Source organism: Momordica charantia (assembly GCF_013281855.1).
Source record: "Momordica charantia cultivar OHB3-1 chromosome 10 unlocalized genomic scaffold, Mcharantia_2.0 BLBB01000010.1, whole genome shotgun sequence".
NCBI classification, from domain to species: Eukaryota; Viridiplantae; Streptophyta; class Magnoliopsida; order Cucurbitales; family Cucurbitaceae; genus Momordica; species Momordica charantia.
The window spans coordinates 12,023,608-12,046,760 of NW_028275158.1; the positions used below are offsets into that span (position 1 = coordinate 12,023,608).

At 37.9% G+C, this 23,153-nt stretch overlaps 1 protein-coding gene across 1 annotated transcript; it reads right to left on the minus strand.

Moving 5' to 3' along the window:
• Positions 1-9,844: 9,844 nt before the first annotated feature.
• Positions 9,845-10,358, minus strand: LOC148208554 (uncharacterized). The gene is made up of 2 exons (XM_088119106.1): positions 10,025-10,358; positions 9,845-9,960 (listed from the first exon to the last, which is right to left on the minus strand). The coding sequence occupies exons 1-2, from the start codon at positions 10,356-10,358 to the stop codon at positions 9,845-9,847; spliced, it is 450 nt and encodes a 149-aa protein (XP_087975232.1).
• Between the last annotated feature and the right edge of the window lie 12,795 nt (positions 10,359-23,153).

Here is a 23,153-nt window from a genome sequence, read left to right on the forward strand (position 1 = left end):
TCCCCCAAAGTTAAAAGGTTGCATTGTCCTCAATGCAGCTAAGGACATCTAAGATGTAATGCTCTAGCACACCCCCCAAACTTAACTTGCAACTAATATGAGATTGAGAGGAATGGTCGCTAAATGTATGAGTATACGAGTAAGGGGCTATTGCTAACAACCAAGGGGATCTTAAAGGAAGAGGTCCATGGTAGCTATACAAAGATAAAGGGTTGACTTTGGATAGATAACCATTGAAATTCCTCCCTAGGTTAAGCACTACCTGCGACCAGTACTACTAGAGGGATGCTAGGGCATAGGTAGGCAAACTGAGCCAGAGGGAGAACAAAAGAAAGCTAACCCTCATTAAAATGCTTCATCTTCAACAGGAAAACTGCGCATTAGCAGGCTCTAGCATCAAGACGATAGACAAAGGGCAGGACAATAGACAGACGTTGAGCACATCGGATTTCTAACAACTTCTCTTCATCAAATTCAGTAAAGCATGGGTAGGGGGGGGGGGGGGGTTCACATATTGACTGGAAATAATAAAAAAAAAACAGAAACTACTTGACAGAAAAATAAAGACAGAAATTAAATGCGAGAATTTAAAAATGCAGAAATTTAAAATCTAAGCTAAAAATTTAAAAACATTGGATGGGGGAGGGGCTGCAGTTGTTAAAGCAAAAAGGAAGGGCGCTTCCTTTTTTAGATCAGGCAGAGCTTTCCTCTTTGCTCTCCTCCTCTTCCGAAGAGTCGCCCGTAGGCTGATGTTCCTCATTGGAACTGCCAGATTGCTCCAGCAGAACTTTCAAGCCAGCAGGTGGTGAAGTTGATGCAGATGGGGTTGCTGCTTTCCAACGCTCTACTGCCGCCAAGATGCCAACATCTCTCTTCTTTGTTTGGTTGGCAAAGGCCGACTGTGCTTCTTTTATACGCGTTAATTGTTTCTGGAGTTTTGCAAATTGGGCCATCATTTCATTAATGGTCGTAGTAGGCATAGCTCCACGACGTGTAGGGTTTTCAAGTATCAGATGCTCCAACGTATGCTTTTCAATCACCAGATTATCTTTAAGCGGCTCCTCGTCGTCAAGGACTGGAACGTCTCTGCGGAGAAAAAGTTTGGTGATGAGACTGGGGAAGAAAAGGCGGCCGGTTCTTTTGGAAGCACATTGGGGAATCTACCTGTGGATGAGCTATCCAACGTCAATAGAGCACTCCTCTAGGATGCAGGCTAACAGAAGAACCCTATCCTTTATAATAGACGATCATGCGTTGTGGGCATGACTTGGCTCTTAGCTTCAACAATGAGTTGATCAAACTTGAGCGAGCGGGCACCATTATCTGTGACCTGGCATAAGGCACCTTCTACCCCTACCAATTGCAATGGGTGGTCAAGCTGGCGGATTGAGGCTGTTGGACAAGCTCATTGAAATCAGTGCGCGGGTTGCTTCGGAGCTTGAGGATTTTGTTGATCTACTATTGTGTCCAATCCAGCTCGACATCCCTCGCAACTATGCAGCCCACCCCATCAGCATCAAAGTTCGAGTAGAACTCCTGCACAAGCTCCATCAACGCTGTTGGATCGGTATGGCAACCCTAGAGGGGGGGTGAATAGGGTTTAATTAACAAAAATATAAACTTTTTAATAAATGGGCCCAATTTAAATAAAAATAATACACTTTTTGAGATATGAAATTTTAACTAAGTAAGATAAAATACATTCTAAGGCAAACAAGAGAAATTTAAAGCAAACAATCAAATTCTAAGATTAATTGTAAAAATAAATAAGAGAAAGGGTTAGAGAAATTTGACACCGGGAATTTTTATAGTGGTTCGGCACAACTGTCCTACTCCACTTCCCAAGCACCTCTTGGGTTGTAAATTGAAATTCTGACTCTTTCCACGGTAGGAGTCAAACCGGTACACTGCTCTTCACAAGAGCAAAGACGATCCTCTCCACGGTGAGGATCACACCGTTACAATGAGTTGAAGATTTTGAAACACACACTTACAAACTCTCAAATAGAGTAAATATACAAATTTGAGCTCACAACAATAAAATTTCTCTCACAAATAAGATGGAAAGAAAAATTGAGAACTTGGAGAGATTAACAAAATGAAAATTTTGAAGTTATGGAGGATTGAGAATAAGAGAATTGTTGTATAATTTTGAATGAGAAGTTTAGTTTAAATAGAGGAAAGAAAATGGTAAAAAAAATCAATATGTCTAATATCAATATGCTTAGTCCTAAAATTATGTATAGGATTTTTAGTCAAATTTATGGCACTTGTATTATCACAAAATATAGGCACATTTTCAAACTTTAATCCAAAATCACAAAGAGTTTGTTTCATCCAAAGAATTTGAGCACAAAAACTAGCAACCGCAATATATTCAGCTTCGGTAGTTGATAAAGCAACCGAATTTTGCTTTTTACTAAACCAAGAAACTAAGGAACTACCAAGAAATTGGCAAGTCCCACTAGTACTCTTTCGGTCAAGTAAACTACCCGCAAAATCCGCATCAGAATATCCTACCGAATTAAATTCAACATTTCTAGGATACCACAAGCCTAAATCAATAGTTCCAAGCAAATATTTAAAAATTCTTTTAACGGCATGCACATGAGATTCTTTAGGACAAGATTGAAATCTAGCACAAACACATACACTAAACATAATATCGGGTCTACTAGCGGTTAAATAAAGTAAAGAGCCAATCATACCTCGATAAGTCTTTACATCCACACATTTACCTTTCTCATCCTTGTCAAGCTTAGTGGATGTGCTCATAGGAGTTTTGGCAATTTTACCTTCATTGAATTTGAACCTTTTGAGCAAATCCCTTGTGTATTTCTCTTGACTTATGAAGATACCATCCTTGAGTTGTTTGATTTGGAGTCCAAGGAAGAAGCTAAGTTCTCCAATCATACTCATTTCAAATTCATTATGCATGCATTTAGAAAATTCCTCACACATAGAAGGATTAGTAGAACCAAAAATAATATCATCCACATATATTTGCACTAGAAGCATATCATTTTCTTTAGACTTAATAAAGAGAGTAGTGTCAATTTTACCCATTTTAAAACCATTCTCAATAAGAAAATTACTAAGTCTATCATACCAAGCTCTTGGAGCTTGTTTGAAACCATAAGAGCCTTTTTCAACTTAAAAACATGATTTGGAAAATCAAAACTTTCAAATCTCGGAGGTTGTTCCACATAAACTTCTTCCATAATATAACCATTTAAAAAAGCACTTTTCACATCCATTTGGTATAAAATAAAATTCTTATAAGAAGCAAAAGCAAGTAACATTCTAATGGCTTCTAATCTAGCAACGGGTGCAAAAGTTTCCTCATAATCTATTCCTTCTTCTTGACAATAACCTTGAGCTACAAGTCTAGCTTTATTTCTAATGATATTTTCATTTTCATCCATTTTATTTCTAAAGACTCATTTAGTCCCAATTATAGAACTATTAGAAGGCCTAGGGACTAATTCCCAAACTTTGTTTCTTTCAAATTGATTTAATTCTTCTTGCATAGCTAAAATCCAAAATTCATCACTTTCGGCATCTTTAAAACTTTTTGGTTCAATTTGAGAAACAAAAGCAATGTTATTAAACATATTAAGGGAGGAACGAGTTTTCACACCTTGTTCAGGATCACCAAGAATTAAATCCTTAGGATGGGATGGAGCATACTTCCACTCCTTAGGCATGGATGAAAAATTGTCCACCTTATTTTCGTTGATGCTCACTTCTTGCTTACTTGAAGCAATCTTTTTGCTTTTGTCACTAACAAGTAAATCTCCAAAATTTCTTTCTAAAGAATCACTACAAAAAGAATCATTAGAAACAACATTGCAAGATTCATCAAATACCACATGCATAGATTCCTCAACTATCAGAGTTCTTTTATTGAAAACTCTATAAGCTTTACTAGTAGAGGAATAACCAAGGAAAATACCAACATCCGTATTAGAATCAAATTTTCGAAGCTTTTCTTTGTTATTCAAAATAAAACATTTGCAACCAAAAACTTTGAAGTACCCAATATTTGGAATTTTGTTATGCCAAAGTTCATAAGAAGTTTTATCTAAAGAAGGTCTAATTAAAACTCTATTTAAAATATAACAAGCGTATTAACGGCCTCCGCCCAAAAATAAGAAGGTAAACCATACTCATGTAACATTGACCTAGCAAATTCTTGCAAAGTACGATTTTTTCTTTCAACCATACCGTTTTGTTGAGGAGTTCTTGGAGCGGAGAAGTTATGAGAAAATCCATTTTCTTCACAAAAATTTTCAAAAGCATCACTATCAAATTCTCCTCCATGATCGCTCCTAATTTTAGAAATCAAAAATCCTTTTTAATTTTGAACTCTTTTTGCAAAACTAGAAAAACTTTTCAAAGCATCGTCCTTATGTGTTAGCGTCAAAACCCAAGTAAATCTTGAAAAATTATCAACTATCACAAAGGCACAATAGTTCCCTCCAAAACTAGCAATCCTAGATGGGCCAAATAAGTCCATGTGTAATAGTTGTAGGGGTCTTGTAGTAGATATCATATTTTTATATTTGAAAGAAGACTTGGTTTGCTTGCCCATTTGACAAGCATCACAAACTTTATCCTTTTCAAATTTAAACTTGGGAAGACCTCTAACCAAAGAATTCTTGGAAATATTTGAAATTAAGTGCATGCTAGCATCCTAGTCTTCTATGTCATAACCAAGAATCATCATGCAAGACTGATAAACATTTATCACTAATAGAGCAATAATTCAAATCAATAGTATACACATTTTCATCTCTATTTCCAACAAATAAAACTTTTCTATCACTAGCATTTTCAATAATGCAATTGTTTCTTTATCAAACACAACTCTAAATCCTTTATCACACAATTGACTAATACTAAGTAAGTCATGCTTTAAACCATCAACCAAAAGTACATCTTCAATCAAAATAGAAGATTCATTACCTATACTACCCTTACCTATTATTTTACCTTTCTTGTTATCACCAAAGGTTACAAAACCTCCATCCTTTCTGGAGAAAGTGACAAACTTGGATTGGTCTCCTGTCATGTGCCTTGAGCAACCACTATCCAAGTACCATTTACTTTTCTTGGAAGCTTTCAAACAAACCTACAAACACAAAAATTTAAATTTGATCCTTTGGTACCCATACTTGTTTGGGTCCTAGAAGGTTAGCATTAACAAACTTGGGGATCCATTTCATTTTTGCATTTTTATTGAAAGCATAAGATTTAGACACGTAACAAGAATAAAGATTTATGTCCATACTTGCCACATGAAAAACAAACAACATTATGCAATGAATTATCATTTACAACAAATTTATGCATTTTACTTTTCTTGGAGCATTGTGAAACTTTGCTCTTTGAGAAAAATTTCTTCTAGTAGTTTGAGCATATTTTAATTTAAAGCACTTAGGTCTTATATGACCTTCAACACCACAATAATGACATATAGGCACAAAGTTAATTTTCAGTATGTTTAGATACAACTTTAAGAGCAACAAGCTTAGACATATTAGGAGATGCTTTAACAAAGATAGTTTTAGAACTTGAGGGAGTAGAGCATTCATCAATATAGCCTAAACCTCTTTTATCACCATAAGGTTTACCTACTTCAATAATCTTGTCCAACCTTTGAGCACCTATTGTTAATTTTTTAATAGAATCTTTAGCCTTATCAAGTTCCACTAAAGCATTTGATTCATTTTTTTTAAGCAATTTAATCAAATTATCTTTTTCACAACCATCATGCTCAAGAAATCTAATTTTATCAAGTAATGCATTTTTCTCATCACAATCAAGAACATGCTTATCACAAGAGATATTTACAACATCATGCTCATTTTTCTTTAAGCAAGCAATATCATCAAGTAAAGACTTATTTTCACTAGTTAAGACATTGTATTTCTTTTTAAGCATAACATATTTAGAACCAAGCTTTTCTAAATCATTTTGCATATTCTCAAAAGCTTCAAGCAACTCATTATAAGAAAGGGGATCAAGAGTTACCTCATCATCTTGTTCATCCTCCTTGTCACTATGAGCCATGAAGCAAAAGTTGGCCACTTCTTCATTCTCACTTTCACTTCCACTTTCATCACTATCATCCCAAGTAGCCTTCATTGCTTTCTTCTTGGATTTCTTGGATGATTTAAGAAGAGGACAATCGGTTCTAATATGACCCGGTTTTTTGCATTCATAACAAATTACCTCATCCTTTTTGCTCTTTTCACTTTTTGACTCTTTTTGGTTGGAGAAATTCTTCTTGAATTGTTTCTTTCTCTTGATGAAATTTTTATACTTACGTGAGAGATAGGCCACATCATCTTCATCAAGAGCATTCTCACCTTCGGAGTCAACTTCCAAGGTGATGGCCATTAATGCTATGCTCTTCTCTTTATTTTTCTTCTCATCCTCCATGTTTTTCTTGATCTTTATCTCATGCGTTATCAACGAACCAATGAGTTCGTCCATGGAGAGAGTCTTGAGATCCTTTGCCTCTTGAATGGCGGTGACTTTAGGCTCCCATTGTTTAGGCAAGGACCATAAGAGCTTCTTTACCTTCTCAAGATTTGAATATTCTTTTCCAAGTCCTTCTAAAGCATTGACAATGTTAGTAAATCTAATAAACATATCGGAAATAGCTTCATTTTCATCAATTTTAAACATTTCATATTGATGAACTAACATGTCAATCTTTATTTCTTTTACTTGACTAGTTTCTTCATGAGTAATTTCTAATTTATCCCATATATCCTTAGCGGTTTTACAAATCGACACCCTATTATACTCAACTTCATTCAAAGCACAAAACAAGCAATTAATAGCTTTAGCTTTTAAAGAACATGCTTTCTTTTCAATTATAGACCATTCTTCTTTAGGCTTTACAACTCTAACACCATCAACATCTTTTGTTGGAATTTTAAATCCTTCTTCAACAACATCCCACAAATCATAGTCAATAGAAAGCAAGAAAAATTTCATTCTATTTTTCCAATAACTATAATTATTACCATTAAAGAAAGGAGGCTTAGTAATAGATTGACTATCGGTAAAAGGGATGAAACCTAAAGTTGTCGTAGCTAAAAAACAATTAAGTTTATCAAAGAAGAGCAACCTCAACGCTCTGATACCAATTGTTGGATCGGTATGGCAACCCTAGAGGGGGAGTGAATAGGGTTTAATTAACAAAATATAAACTTTTTAATAAATGGGCCCAATTTAAATAAAAATAATACACTTTTTGAGATATGCAATTTTAACTAAGTAAGATAAAATACATTCTAAGGCAAACAAGAGAAATTTAAAGCAAACAATCAAATTCTAAGATTAATTGTAAAAATAAATACGAGAGAGGGTTAGAGATATTTGACAACGGGAATTTTTATAGTGGTTCGGCACAACTGTCCTGCTCCACTTCCCAAGCACCTCTTGGGTTGTAAATTGAAATTCTGACTCTTTCCACGGTAGGAGTCAAACCGGTACACTGCTCTTCACAAGAGCAAAGACGATCCTCTCCACGGTGAGGATCACACCGTTACAATGAGTTGAAGATTTTGAAACACACACTTACAAACTCTCAAATAGAGTAAATATACAAATTTAAGCTCACAACAATAAAATTTCTCTCACAAATAAGATGGAAAGAAAAATTGAGAACTTGGAGAGATTAGCAAAATGAAAATTTTGAAGTTATGGAGGATTGAGAATAAGAGAATTGTTGTATAATTTTGAATGAGAAGTTTAGTTTAAATAGAGGGAAGAAAATGGTAAAAAAAATCAAGTTTAATTTTAAACCATTAGATCTTAATCATTAAGAATGAAGGGTTGAGATAATTTTGAAAAAAAATAAATTAAGAATAATATATATATAATAATGATAATAAAATAAAAAAAAATATATAAAAAGTGATGTGACAAGTTATTTTAATTATATATAAATAATAATAATAATATATATATGTGAGAAAACGGTAACTTTTCAATTTTTTTTAAACTGACAGCATTTAATGTGAAGTGACCTTTTTTTTTAACAAAGTTACCAACGGTAACTTTTAACTTTTTCTTTTTGAATTTTTTTTTTTAATCTTTTTCTTTTCTTTTTCAATATATATATATACACTTTAAAAAGAAGCTTGTCACTTGTCACCTTACGAACTGTCCACGTCATCCAATTTGTTTCGATCGTAACTTCTCGGTTTGAGCTCCGATTTGGATGATCTAACAGTCGTTGGAATCGTTGTAACGAGCTCTACACTGTGGACACTTTAAAATACAAAAAATCTCAATAAATAAAATTAAGTTTGTTATCATCAAAACATTAATTAATTAATTAATTAAAATTAATTAATTTGAGATTAAGGCCAAAAAGCCAACAAACACTAGTATAGGGGGCGCACAGAAATGCTCCCACCTAAGCCGTGCTCCTCTTCATTTACGAATTGGGGCATGTCTGCCTCGACAAAGCCCTGTTCCAAGTAAAGATCTCTACCCTTGATGGCTCTGTAGTTCGCCCGTGTCGCTGGGTCCACAAACTTGTGAAAGGATGCCTGGTGTGAAGGCATGATGTTGATACGCTTGGTGGAGCTTAGTGTTGATGGTACTTGCAAAACAGAGGGCATGCTATTGTACCGCTTCCCCTCAGATAGAGAAGCAGACTTTACCTATTTCGACTTAGCGGGTGGAGGCGGAGGTACTTTTGGGGCTTTTTGCTGTTTGGCTGGGCTGGGGCTGGGTATGGAGGATAACGGTCGTTTATTTTTTCGGGTATGCGAGTCAAAGTCGACGGCGGGTGTGGTTTTGGGGATCACTTGCGGGTGGATCTCCTCGATGACAATCAGCGAGTGGACAGTGGATATGGGAGTAGGGTTGACTAGGGTTTGTGAGACGGTCAACTGGGCTGGGGGAGGGGGTGGATTTTTCAGTAATGGAGGGCGTTTTAGTGTTTGGGATGTGGAGAGGAATGGTGGATTTAGCTGGGTAGAAGTGCAGCGGGTTCTCGACAAAGAGTGGAAGGTTGTTGGGCTAGACTTGCTGGAGAGGGGTGATGAGGTCTTGAACACTTACTTAAGGGCTGGCGACTGGCAGAGGAGGTGGTGGAAGTTTCAAATCTGCGGGAGTATGCTCCGAACTAGTCGGAGTGTACTAGACAGGGCTTTGCTCGTTGGAAGCTTCCAGCGGCGGGATTGTCTCCCTGGCCTCCTGGAACTCATTGCTAGAGCCTTTGCTCGTAGAGACCTCCAGCTTGCACGCCTTTTTCCGGTTGGTTTGTGCTTGATTCTAGGCATGGCGATGTTTTGGTTTCTGGTTTGCAAGGAGAGATGAGGGGATTTTTTGGGAAGTTTAAAGGAAGGGGTGACAATTATGGAGCAGAATGAGGGAGGAGGGTGTGGGGAACGTGAGTCTTAAAAAGGAAAAGAAATGGGATTTGCATTAATTCCCATGATTTTTCAATTTTTAAATTCCCCCCCAAAATCATGATAAATATTTTATCTTCCCAAAATCGTGATAATTACTCACCTCTTTCCTCAAAATGATGTAGCCGCATTTGCCTTAAATGCACACTTACATGCCTGCCATGCTTCAACGCTCCCACCTACTCTCTGACTCTGTCTTCGTCAACGACAGTACTGCATCATTACTGCTGCTCACTTTTTCTTGCAAATCACTCTAAGCCTGATTTTTAACCTTATCCCTTTGCAAAATAAAATTAACAAAATTAACTTGCACGAATTAAAGACAAAACCAATCAACCTATCTAAAACGCAAAATTAAAATGTGGGAGCATGAGAATGATTTAGCATAAAATCCTGCTCCATTATTCCTTCGTTGAACGCTCTCGTTCTGTGGTGAAGTGATGGGCTCCGACATCTCTCACCATGTTCTCGCCATAGAAATGCTTCAGCCTCTGCTCATTCACCGTAAATTCGCTTCCTGAATCAATTTTTATGCACCTTGATGGCTCCATGAGGGTATACATGTGAGACTAAAAATGGACCTGACCATATTGAGTTGTAAAGCAACACTTGTTGGCCTTTTTCGAACTGTCTTGGTTGGATTCTCGCATTACGCCATCGCTTAGTCTTCTCCTTATATATTTTGGCATTTTCGTATAAGTCTCTTTGAAACTCCTCAAGCTCTAGTAGCTGCAAGCGACGTACGTCTCCTGCTGTAGCATGGTCCAGATTTAGCCTCTTAACGGTCCAGAACGCTTTATGCTCCAACTCTAATGGGAGGTGACATGGTTTTCTAAAAACCAACTTGTACGGAGAAGTACCCATAAGCATTGTAAATGTTGTACGGTAAGCCCATAAAGCATCATCCAGTTTCATTGCCCAATCCTCGTGCTGACTACTTTCTCCAAGATGTTTTTGATTTCTCTATTAGATATCTCAGCTTGCCCATTTGATTGAGGGTGGTAAGATGTAGATACCTTATGTCTAATGTTGTACTTAGTAAGGAGTGATGCTACAACTTTGCTGATGAAGTCGGTGTTGGGTGTGTTGCCCTAAACTCGTAGTTTGTATTTATGTAGAAACAAATGTATATTCAATAAAGTTTTATTCAATCAATTTGTTGTTGAATTCATAGCATTGCATTTTCCAAAATCTAATAAACTAAACATCCACCAGGACAATATATCTAATGGGTATATATTTGATATACCCCTGATATACAAGCAGATAACGTTCCATGAATAACCTAAACGATCTATAGTATATGGATAAGACTGGGTACCTTATCCTAGCAACACTATGGATATGGCCCACTGTGTAAATGTTACAGAGGACTCGATGTAGGTCGTTTGTGTGGAGACATGCGAGTGAAGGTATCCTATACAATGAGTTTGTATAAGACCGGACTGCGAAATAGCCAATCTTTAGATGTAACGCCATTGACTAACAGATTGCTATTTCATAGGATGATCAGACAACTCCTTCTCAATCCTGAGTGAGTTATGGACTCCTGCCCGTGAGGGCTCATCCTTTGATCTGTATGGGTGAGAGTGGCTCGAGATGCCGACTTAATATTCCTACCATTTTAGGGACAAGACCGAGTAGGGAGCTGGGAACATAACATCACAAGATGGAATTCACTCTTCCACGACTTTAAGGGAGTAGATGAGTGTTCTCTTAAATACTGACTTCAGAACTTGAATAAGGGGTCCCACCCTCTCACTTGCCAGAGAGGGACTTCCGGTTATTGGTTGGACCATAACCGGGTTGTTCATTAGAGGAGCAGTGGTATTTAAGGAGTAAGATGTAACTTAGGGGTAAAACGATAATTTGACCCAACTTGAGTTACAAACACTCGTGAAGGATTGGCTTGTAATTAATGGTTGTATATCCGTGCATATGAAAATATTCTACAGTGAGAAGAGTGCAGTTGTGGGTCTTTAGTGGAGTGACCCGTAGTTAACGAATGTTGATTAACTCGGTTAATGAGTTTGATCGATTAATCTCGTATCGTTGGAGCTTCTGATCTGTAAGTCCATTAGGTCCCCTTGCTAGCTCATAACGGGTAAAACGAGGATCAAGTTTTTGGAAAATTTGAAATGTTCAAATTGCTCCAGGGATTATATGCATAGTGATACATTATAATATATAGTTAATTCTAATTGAAACTATATATTATGAGATAAATTATTTGAATGAGATTCAAATAAAATTAATATGAATATGATTCATATTAAAACTATAGGTTAAAAATAACGTGCATAGGATGTACATTACAACTATAGATTATATGAGAGAAATGTTATAGAATATGATTCTATTTTTGTAATAAATAATTAAGTGTTAATTCTTAATTATTTATTTGATTTATATATGTATATATTAATTGTTAATTAGATCAATAATTAATTGTTATTTATTAATTAATATGATTAATTAATTAAATATACATATATATATAGTATATATATATATATTAATTATTATTATTTATTAATAATATTATAATTAATATATATAATTCCCCTGCAAAAATGCAGGGGAGTGGGGAGTTAAGTGACGTGGGGTAACTCCCCACATCACAGGTTTTTGGTTTGTTTTTTTTTTGTAGAAAACTGCTAAGCCAAGAACATAACTCCAATCGAGCAAGCATTTTCTCTCCATCTCAATCTCTCTCAATTCTCCCTCTCGTTCCAAAGAAACGCTCCCACAAGCAAGTTCTCGGTACCTAGAGGATAGCACAAAAGGTCTATTGATGGTGTTCGGTTGTTCAATCCATTGAAGAACTACTCTTCAAAGGTAAAAGAAAAATTTTTTCCCCTGTATTTTCATCTTTGAACCTTTGATTTTGTTTTTCAAAATTGATGAACAAATATCCGCTTCCATTCCGGGATTCACATCCTATTAGTCGGAGCCTCGTAACTGATCATGGCTCTGGGTGTGCCAAACCTTGTAAATATATGCTTGTGTAAAAACTTGGCAACCACCTTTGGATCACTGTTGGAACATGCTACTACCTCGACCCATTTTGATACGTAGTCAACAACTAATAGAATGAAGAGATGTCCATTTGATGGAGGGAAAGGTCCTATAAAATCCATGCCCCAGACATTGAAGAGCTTCATCTCTAAGATGTGAGAGGCATTTCAGACCTCTTGGAAATATTTCCAAACCTCTGGCATTCATTACGATGTTGAACTAACTCGTACGCGTCCTTGAAGATAGTTGGCCAGAAGTATCCACTCTAGAAGACTTTTGCCACTGTGTGCTACCCTCAAAAGTGCTCATCATATGGTGCAGACTGGCATTTGGTCAGTACTTGACGTGCTTCGTCATTGGCAAGGCACATTCTGATCACTTTGGCTTGGCAAACCCTATAAAGGAATGGATCATACCAATGGTAGAATTTGCTCTCATGCAGAAACTTTTTCAATTGCAGCTTGTTCATGTCAGCTGGCAATATTCCATTAGCGATATAGTTGGCTAAATCAGAAAACCATGGCTCTTCCTCCTCATTCAGAACTTCAATCGCCAACAAGTGGTCAGCAACCACATTTTTCGTTCCTTTATTGTCCTTGATCTCTATGTCAACTCCTTGTAGCAGCAAAATCCAGTGAACCAGCCTCGGTTTAGCGCCCTTCTTTGTGAGCAGATATTTCAATGTTGCATGGTCTGTGTAGATAGTCACCTTGGATCCCACTAGATATGCTCTAAACCTTTCAAAAGCAAACATCGCTGATAATAATTCCTTCTCTGTGGTGGTGTAATTGATTTGTGCTTCTATCAGAGTTTTGCTAGCGTAATAGATCGGATCCAACAGCTTTTCGCAACGACTGCACCTACCGCATAGTCGTTGGCATCACACATTAGTTCGAAAGGTTACGTCCAATTTGGTGCTGTTATTATCGGCGCATGGGGTGAGAGCATATTTCACTGTGTTGAATGCCTGCAACCAATCAGATGTGAAATTACATTATTTATCATTCTCAAGCAAAGAACAAAGAGGTTTATAGATTTTCGAAAAGTCCTTTATAAATCTACGATAAAAACCAGCGTGCCCGAAGAAGCTACGAATACTCTTAACATTCACAGGTGGGGGCAATTTCTCTATTACCTCTATCTTTGCCCTATCCACTTCAATACCTACTGGAGACTCTGTACCCTAACACAATTCCCTCCTGCACCATGAAATGACATTTTCCCCAATTCAATACCAAATTTGTTTCCTCACATCTTTGATTCAGATTTTCCAAACACTCTGCAAATGACCTCGCAAACACGTAAGAATCGTTCGTAAACACCTCGACGATTGTAACTACCAAGTCAGAAAAGATGGCCACCATGCACCTTTGGAACGTTGCTGGAGCATTGTAGAGCCCGAATGGCATGGGTCTAAAATGCAAACGTCCCATAGGGACAAGTAAATGTCGTCTTCTGTTGATCTTGCGGAGCTATCGTGTGAAGTTATCGTGTGAGGGTAGGGCCCCTTGTTCAAGTCCCGACTCCCCTAAAGTCGGGGAGGAGTGAATTCCGTCTTGTGAAGTTATGTTCCCAGCTCCCCACTTGGTCTCGTCCCCAAAATGGTAGGAATATTGAGTCGGCATCTTGGGCCACTCTCACCCATACAGATCAAAGGACGAGCCCTCAAGGGCAGGAGTCCATAACTCACTCAGGATTGAGAATGAGTTGTTTGGTCATCCTATGAAATAGCAATCTATTAGTCAACGGCGTTACATCTAAAGATTGTCTATTTTGCAGTCCGATCTTATACAAACTCATTGTATAGGATACCCTCACTCGCATGTCTCCACACGAACAACCTGGATCGAGTCGTCTGTAACATTTACAAAGTAGGCCATATCCATTGTGTTGTCAGGATAAGGTACCCAACCTTATCCATATACTATAGACCCTTTAGGTTATTCACGGGACATTATCCACTCGTATATCAGGGGTATATCAAATATATACCTCGTATATCAGGGGTATATCAAATATATACCTAGTATATCAAATATATACCCAGTATATATATTATCTCGGTTACATGATAATAACCTTGGATGTTTAGTTTATTGGATTTTGGACAATGCAATGCTATGAATTCAACAAAAAATTTATTGAATAAAACTTTATTGAATACACATTTGGTTTTTACATAATTACAAACTACGAGTTTAGGGCAACACACCCAACAAACTCCCACTTGAACTAGACTCGAGCGGGATGTACATTATCATACAGCAAAGGGAAAATACAATAAACTTGGGCATACACTATACCCATTACATTTCTTCCACTTGCCCTAAACTAACTGTACAATGCTCGTAGACCTAGACTTTCTAAATGGCCCTCAAACACTTTAGCCGTGAGTGCCTTCATAAAAAGATCAGCAATGTTGTGCTCTGAAGCGATCTTTGTGACGATCACATCTCCCCGTTGCACTATCTCCCGTATAAGATGGTACTTCCTTTCGATGTGTTTGCCTCTCTTGTGGCTTCGAGGTTCTTTAGAATTTGCCACAGCACCACTGTTATCACAATAAAGTGTGATGGGCAAGTTCATGTTTGGAACGACTTCCAAATCTGTCAAGAACTTTCTAAGCCAAAACGCCTCTTTTGCTGCTTCACAAGCTGCAACATACTCAGCCTCCATGGTGGAGTCTGCGATGCATCCTTGTTTGATGCTTCGCCAAACTACCGCTCCTCCATTAAGAGTGAATACCCCGACGTGGATTTCCTTGAATCCTTGACTGTTTGGAAGTCAGAATCAATGTATCCTGTAAGGATCAAATCCTTAGAGCCATACACGAGCTTGTAGTCCCTCGTTCTCCTTAGATACTTGAGGATTCCCTTAACAGCAGTCCAGTGATCATATCCTGGGTTGGATTGGCACCTACTGACCATCCCTACTGCATAGCAAATGTCAGGCCTAGTGCACAACATAGCGTACATCAGGCTGCTCACTGTTGAAGCATAGGGTATACGTCTCATATCCTCAACTCCTTGAGGTGTCTCAGGACATTGTTTCTTAGACAGATGAATTCCATGCCTGAAGGGTAATAAGCCTTTCTTGGAATTCTGCATCGAACATCGAACAAGCATATGTCGATATAAGTTGCTTGAGACAGGACTAACGTTTTGTTCTTGCGATCCCGTAGAATTTGGATGCCAAGAACATACGGAGCTTCTCCCAAATCCTTCATTTGGAACTCAGTCGCTAGCCACTTCTTTATGTCAGTGAGGTATCCTACATCATTCCCAATGAGTACGATATCATCCACATACAACACTAAGAAGGCTACAATGTTGTTGATGATCTTCTTGTATACACAAGGCTCATCAACATTTTGGTCAAAACCATAAGATTTGATCGCAGTATCAAACCTTATGTTCCCAGATCGAGATGCTTGTTTCAATCCATATATTGACCGTTTAAGCTTGCAAACCTTTTGCTCTTGACCTTGTGTTATAAACCCTTCGAGTTGAGACATATAAATAATTTCTTCAAGATTGTCATTCAGAAAAGCAGTCTTGACTTCCATTTGCCATATCTCATAGTCATAATATGTGGCAATGGACAAAAGTATTCTAATGGACTTAAGCATAGCTACAGGGCAGAAGGTTTCTTCATAGTCCACCCCTTCCCTTTGTGTGTAGCCTTTTGCCACAAGTCTCGCCTTATAGGTCTGTACCTTTCCTTCAGCGTCTCGTTTTCGCTTATAGATCCATTTGCACCCTATGGGTTTTACCCCGTCAGGTTGATCTACAAGTTCCCAAACGGAATTAAAGTACATCGACTCCATTTCCAGGTCCATTGCTTTGACCCATTTGTCCTTGTCAGTATCTTCCATTGCCTTTTTGTAGGTCAATGGATCCTCGTCGCCATCATCAAGTATGACAACTTGGGTTTCTGTTAAACATACGTAGCGGTAAGGTTGTGACACAATCCTCCCACTACGTTGAGGCACCCTCAATACTTGAGGTGGATGTGACTGACGTGATGTACTGGCTTCATCAACAACTCTTGTCGACGTGTTTGTAGCCTCTTCGGAAATCTCGTTAATCACTACCTTACTCTGTGGTTTATCATCTGGAACGTGGTCTTCTTCCTTGAAAGTGGCATTTGTCGATACAAAAACTCTGTTTTCTTGAGGATCGAAGAGTAGACCACCTCTTGTCTCTTTAGGGTAACCTACGAATAGGCATACTTTTGAACGAGGCTGTAGTTTCTTTGGGTTAGTCAAGAGCACATGTCCCGGGCATCCCCAAATGCGAAAATAACGTAAACTAACTTTACGACCCTTCCATAGCTTAAAGGGTGTTTCAGAAACACTCTTTGATGGAACTATCTTCAAAATATAAACCGCAGTCTCCACCGCGAAACCTCAAAATGAGTTACGCAACTGAGCATAGCTCATCATTGATCGAACTATGTCCATTAGGGTTCTGTTTCTCCTTTCTGATACACCGTTTTGTTGAGGTGTACCAAGGGCTGAGAGTTGGGACGTGATTCCATGTTCTATCATATAATCCTGGAATCTCAAGTCCATATACTCTCCACCCCGATCAGATCGAAGTGTTTTAATGGTTTTACCTAATTGATTTTCAACTTTTGTCTTGTACTCCTTGAACTTTTCAAGGGCTTCAGACTTATATTGCATTAGGTATAAATAACCATACCTTGAATAATCATCTATAAAAGAGATGAAGTATTCATACCCTCCTCGAGCTTTAACATTCATCGGACCACAAAGGTCTGAATGTATAAGTTCCAAGGGCTCTTTGGCTTTATAACCTTTTCTAGTAAAAGGTCTTTTAGTCATCTTGCTTCAAGACAAGACTCAAATGGTGGTAAAGAATCGTCTTCTAACCCACTTAGAATGTCATTCTCAACCAACCTCCCAATCCTATTGTGATTAATGTGACCTAATCTTAAGTGCCAAAAAAAGGTATTTTCTTTGTGAGAAATTTTTTGCCTTTTATTTTGAGTTCTAGCATTTTTAAACAACTCGGTATTTAAAACTGCTTTAGTTATGGTTGGTCTTAGCACATACAAGTGTTTTCAAGCAAAGCATAATAAATATTAACACCATTTCTTGAAATGAACGCTTCATTCAAATTAAATGAAATGGAATATAAATGTTCTAACAAACAAGAAACTGAAATTAAGTTCATTTTATTTTTAGGAACTACATACACATTACCTAATAATATATACATATTCTTGTTCGTAAACAACTTGAGCTCCCCTACCGCCACAGCTGAGACGACCTCTCCCGTTCCGACCTTGAGAGTCATCTCTCCGGCGTCAAGCTGCCTCCACGAACTAATTCCCTGAAATGAAGAACAAACGTGATTAGTGGCTCCTGAATCCAGTATCCAGGCAGAGTCATCGTTCTCCACTAAACATGTTTCCAAAACTAGTAAATCATATTTACCTTCGTTGGCTTTCTTATTTTCAGCCAAGTATTTTGGGCAGTTGCGCTTCCAATGCCCGTCCATATTGCAGTAGAAACACTTTTCTTTCTTTGCAACCTTGGTCTTGCCTTTCTTGGCAGCGGCAACAACGGAGTCATGTTTAGACCCCTTACTAATAGCCTTCTTCTTGAAAGTCTTACTTCCAGAAGAAGAGGGCGCAGACTTGGTTCCAGAAGACGAACCTCGGTTGAACCTATTTTAGGTGGCAACATTTGACTCCCCCTCTTGTCCCTTACTTTTCATAAGAGACTGGTAGGTTTGCAGCTCATTTAAGAGCGTGGTAAGAGTGTACTCCAGCTTATTCATAACCGCATTGCTGCGGAATGACAGGAAACTCTTCGAAAGAGATTCCAGAATGAAGCTGACATGCCTCTGCTCGTCTATGACGGCCCCGATCAACTCTGCCACGTTGAAGTGGACCATCAGGTTGAGAACGTGTTCTCGCACTGAGGAGCCCTCCTTCATGCGAGAGTTGTAAATGAACTTAAGGCCTTCATGTTTCAGTGATTTAGAGCAACAGCCACCATAGGGCAGACATCTACCCCTTCATTGAATTGAGACGTCTCAACTAAATCTCACTATAATAACTATTATTCCTTTAATCTTTAGTCACCGTTTATTTGGTCAGGAACTTGCTAACTAGCTTAACAACTCCCCGTAAGAGTGACCCACCATTTTCAGACCTCAGAGGTCCGTTCCAATAATCTCGTCGTAAGGAATGAAAATATTGGATCAAAACCTAAGAAACCCTTATCCATTTTTGGAGTTTGCCTTGATTTCGATTCCATACAATGGACCCTCCATAGGAATGATTGCTCCATGACGATACGCAGGTCATGTATGAAATCTCATGGTACAAACTAATGGTAGAGACCGTAGGATGTGTCGTCACATGTCTTTCTCCCAGTTAGTATGAATACTATCTCCATTCACCTCGATATTGAACCATGCAAACACCTTCCGTAGGGAGACCGCACCTAGGGCGACAGGAGGCTGAGCATAGAACTCAAAGTGTGAACATTAAGGAGAAACGTGAGGGAAAAGGAAATATGTCATATATACCTCGTATATCAAAAATATACGTGGTATATTACACATTCTCTTTTACTCCCACTTAGTATTCTAAGACTATGATATATTACTTAGGTAAATCCTGACTAAGTGAAATTAACTAAGTGAATGTTTAGTCAGCACAATATAACTACTTATATTTGATGTTGTACATTAATGTTTTAGTTTATCAAACGTTTTAATAAACTAATGACATTATTGCATGCATATAAAATATCGACAAATTCAACCCCTAGGTCGGTTCTCAGGTAGAGGTGTTCCCTTATGGTCAGTTTAAATACCTCAACCTAGACAGAACCTTCCTTAGACATGGTTCCCTTATAGGCAATATATTTTATATTTAGTCTTTTATTATTTCATTTTAAACCTAGTTAAAACAAAATAAAAGATCATCTCCTAATCATATTAGAAGATATAACCTAAGGTCTAATTAATTTTAAACCCCTTTAAAATTAATTAACTTAGACCCTATGTTTGCATGCAATTTTTTATTATAGATTTTAATTTCTATCTACCAAAATTTTATAACTCTTATCAAATTCAAGAAATTAAACCTATAATCATGCATTGACAACATACATTAATATAACAATTATATTATCTAAAGAAATGTCATGTTCGATGCAATTTAATTTTCATCTAATTAATACAACATTTATATGAATCAATTATGAAAGTAAAACATGTTATCATATATTATAACTATTATATACATATGATGCATGATCATACTTAAGCTATGGTGGGATTTTAACACTATATGGCATACTTTATGCAGCATATAATTCATAATATAATTACATTCATAATGCAGTAAATTAAATAGCTAAGTAGACCGGTTTTTGGCATCTTATGTTACAATTAAATTTATATAAACTAATTTATGTCAATTTAAAACAACACAGAAAAACACCTGCGGAGCCTCGAACACACGAACCGGAGGTTGAAAAAACACCAGGGACAGCGTCGCGGCGCTGCTGCAGCAAAATCCAGCAGCTGCAGCGCCACGGCGCCGCAACACTTGCTGGAAATTTGCTGCAACGCCACGGTGTTGTAAAATGGCACCACGGCGCTGCTGTCACGGGTCTGCTGCTATACTCTCTGTTCCAGCACCGAAAACCTCTAAAATTATCGAAAATCGGCCTTTCTTTGCAACAACTCTTTTCTACAAATGACCCGGACTGTACAAACTCGATTACAACAAAATGCCCAAAACAGCGGGCCCTTACGTTGATCGAATCAACAATAATTGTAAATCTAAATGCCAAAAACTGAAACCATCCACTAGCAAACCAACATACATCAAATGCATCAAAATAACCCACCAAAAACCAATATCTTTTTGTCCTAATCGAAAGTGAATCACATTTGGCTCTGATACCAATTGAAGTGATCGAATCCTCAACGGAAGCGGTTGATTGCTTGTGATTCAACTCAGATTAGAAACGGAACAATACCGGTTTTAAAAAAAAAACAGAACATTTCTATTAATAACGAGGTTAAGCCTCTTGGGAGGAAGAAACGACTTACATTTGAAGACCGTTAGCAACCCTTCTTCCTCGAGCACAAAATTTGTTTCCGTGCGAACAAACGAACCCAAATGTACGAACCCAAAAGTTGGACACTGCCACTTAGCAACCTTGCTAAAACTCTAGAATCAATAACGGATTGTGGGATCCTTTCTTATATGCCAATTACCACTGAGCTATGCTCACTTTGGCAATTAAATATAATTTAATTAAATCAATAAATATTTGAATCATATTCAAATATACATTTACCTCATAACCTATAGTATTTAATATGAATCTAATTTACATTAAACTTTAACCTATAGTTTTAATATGAATCATATTCACATTATTATCTCATAATATATATTTTTAAAATGTATCATCATACATTATATTAAATTGTGTCATACGCAATTAACTCAAATTTCCTTTTAATTAAATTTGAACAATTCGAATTTCTTCCTAGAATTAATGTTCTTAATTACCATTTACAATCTACCAAGGGGACCTAATGGACCTATAGATCAGAAGCTCCAACTTTACGAAATTAATTGGTTAAACTCATTAACCACCTTAATCAACATACATTAACTACGGGCTACTCCACTAAAAACCCGCAGCAGCACTCTTCTCACTATAGAATATTTATGTGTCTATGGATATCGACAATTAATGGCAAGTCAATCCTTCACGAGTGTTCGTAACCACAGATGGGTCCAATTATTATTTTACCCCTGTGTTATATCTTGTACGTTAAATACCGCTAATCCTCTAATGAACAACCCTGTTATGGTCCGACCAATAACCGGAAGGCCCTCTTGGGCCAGTAAAAAGATGAGGCCCCTTGTTCAAGTCTCGGATTCAGCACTAAATGGAACAATCATCTACTCCCCTAAAGTCGGGTAGGAGTGAATTACATCTTGTGTAGTTATGTTTCCAGCTCTCCACTCGATCTTGTCCCCCAAAATGTTGTGAATATTGAGTCGGCGACTAGAGCCACTCTCACCCATATAGGTCAAAGAACGAGCCCTCACGGGCAGAAGTTCATAACTCACTCAGGATTGAGAATGAGTTGCCTAGTGCTATAAAATAGCAATCTATTAGTCAACAGCATTACATCTAAAGATTGGCTATTCGTGGTCCGGTCTTATACAAACTCATTGTATAAGATACCCCTACTCGCATGTCTCCACATGAACGACCTGGAACGGGTTGTTTGTAACATTTACAAAGTGGGTCGTATCCATAGTGTTGCCAAGATAAGGTACCCAGCTTTATCCATATACCATAGACCCTTTAGGTTATTCTTGAGACATTATCCACTTGTATATCAAAAGTATATCAAATATATACCCAGTATATATACTGTCCCAGTTACATGACAATAACCTTGGATGTTTAATTTATTGGATTAGATAATTGCAATGTCATGAATTCAACAACAAATTGATTTAATATAATTTTCTTGAATATAAATTTGTTTTTACATAAAAGTAAACTATGAGTTTAACAGTTAACGCTTCATCTGTTAAACTACTGAGGAAGTAGCACATAGTAGAGTCGTCCGAGCAGTGAGTGACCTTGAGCTGTTCCTCTTAGGACCTGGTTACATATTCTCGCAGTGTTTCAACTTCCTTTTGACAAATGGTGACGAGATGAGTTGTTGTCTTCTTGTCATGGTTACATATTCTTGCAGTGTTTCGACTTCCTTTTGAAGAATGGTGGCGATATGAGTTGTTGTCTTCTTGTCATAGTACTAAGTAGAGAACTGGTTGATGAACTCTCTTCTCTGCTGGCTCCTAGGTGGAGATCGACTTTGAGGGCAACCTTTTGTACCAGGTCGGGCACTCCCTATTAAGGGAATTTGGAACGTTTGACATTTTATCGCATTGGTTGCGACCTGAAAGTCCATGAAACCCACAAAGACATCAACATCGTCTTTTGGGTCCTTAGACCCATCATAAGGCTTCATGCTGGGTGTTTTGAACTTTGTTGGAATCGACGCCTCAAGAATGTCCAAGGTGAATGGTGATTCGCCCGGCTCACCATCATCAAACAAACTATCCCTTTTTTTGCACTTCTTCTGTAGAGCCTCGACCTGGGCATCAAACTTACTCTTCATCAGGTCAAACTCTTCCCTTGTAATCACTCCCTGAAGCGCGACCAGAGTGAATTGAGATTGAGCTTTGTTGTTTGGAATTTTTTGCCAGCAGCTTGGGGAGACGTCCACGCCCCCAAACGCGGAGTTATTCCCCTTTTTGTCTGCAAGATACTTTCGCAGGTCGCCCTCCTAGTAACTGTAATCAGCTCCATCATGACGCGGCCATTATTATTAACCGAGTGTTGATTATCATCATGGGCATTGGCCTGCAAGGATCGTTCCTGGTCCTCCTTCTAGTTCCCAGAATGAGAATCAGTTCGGTTAGCTTGTAGGAGGTTTTTGTAGGACTCCTCCATCGTCTAGACTTTTGTTTGCATACTATCCAACTCGAGCTGAAATACGGCCAGAACATCAGAATCTACCTAACGAGAAGACTTCTGGGTAGTCTTTTTGGATGCTCCTCGTGCTCGGCGGGTAGTCGCGTTGATGAGTAGGAGGAAGTGGT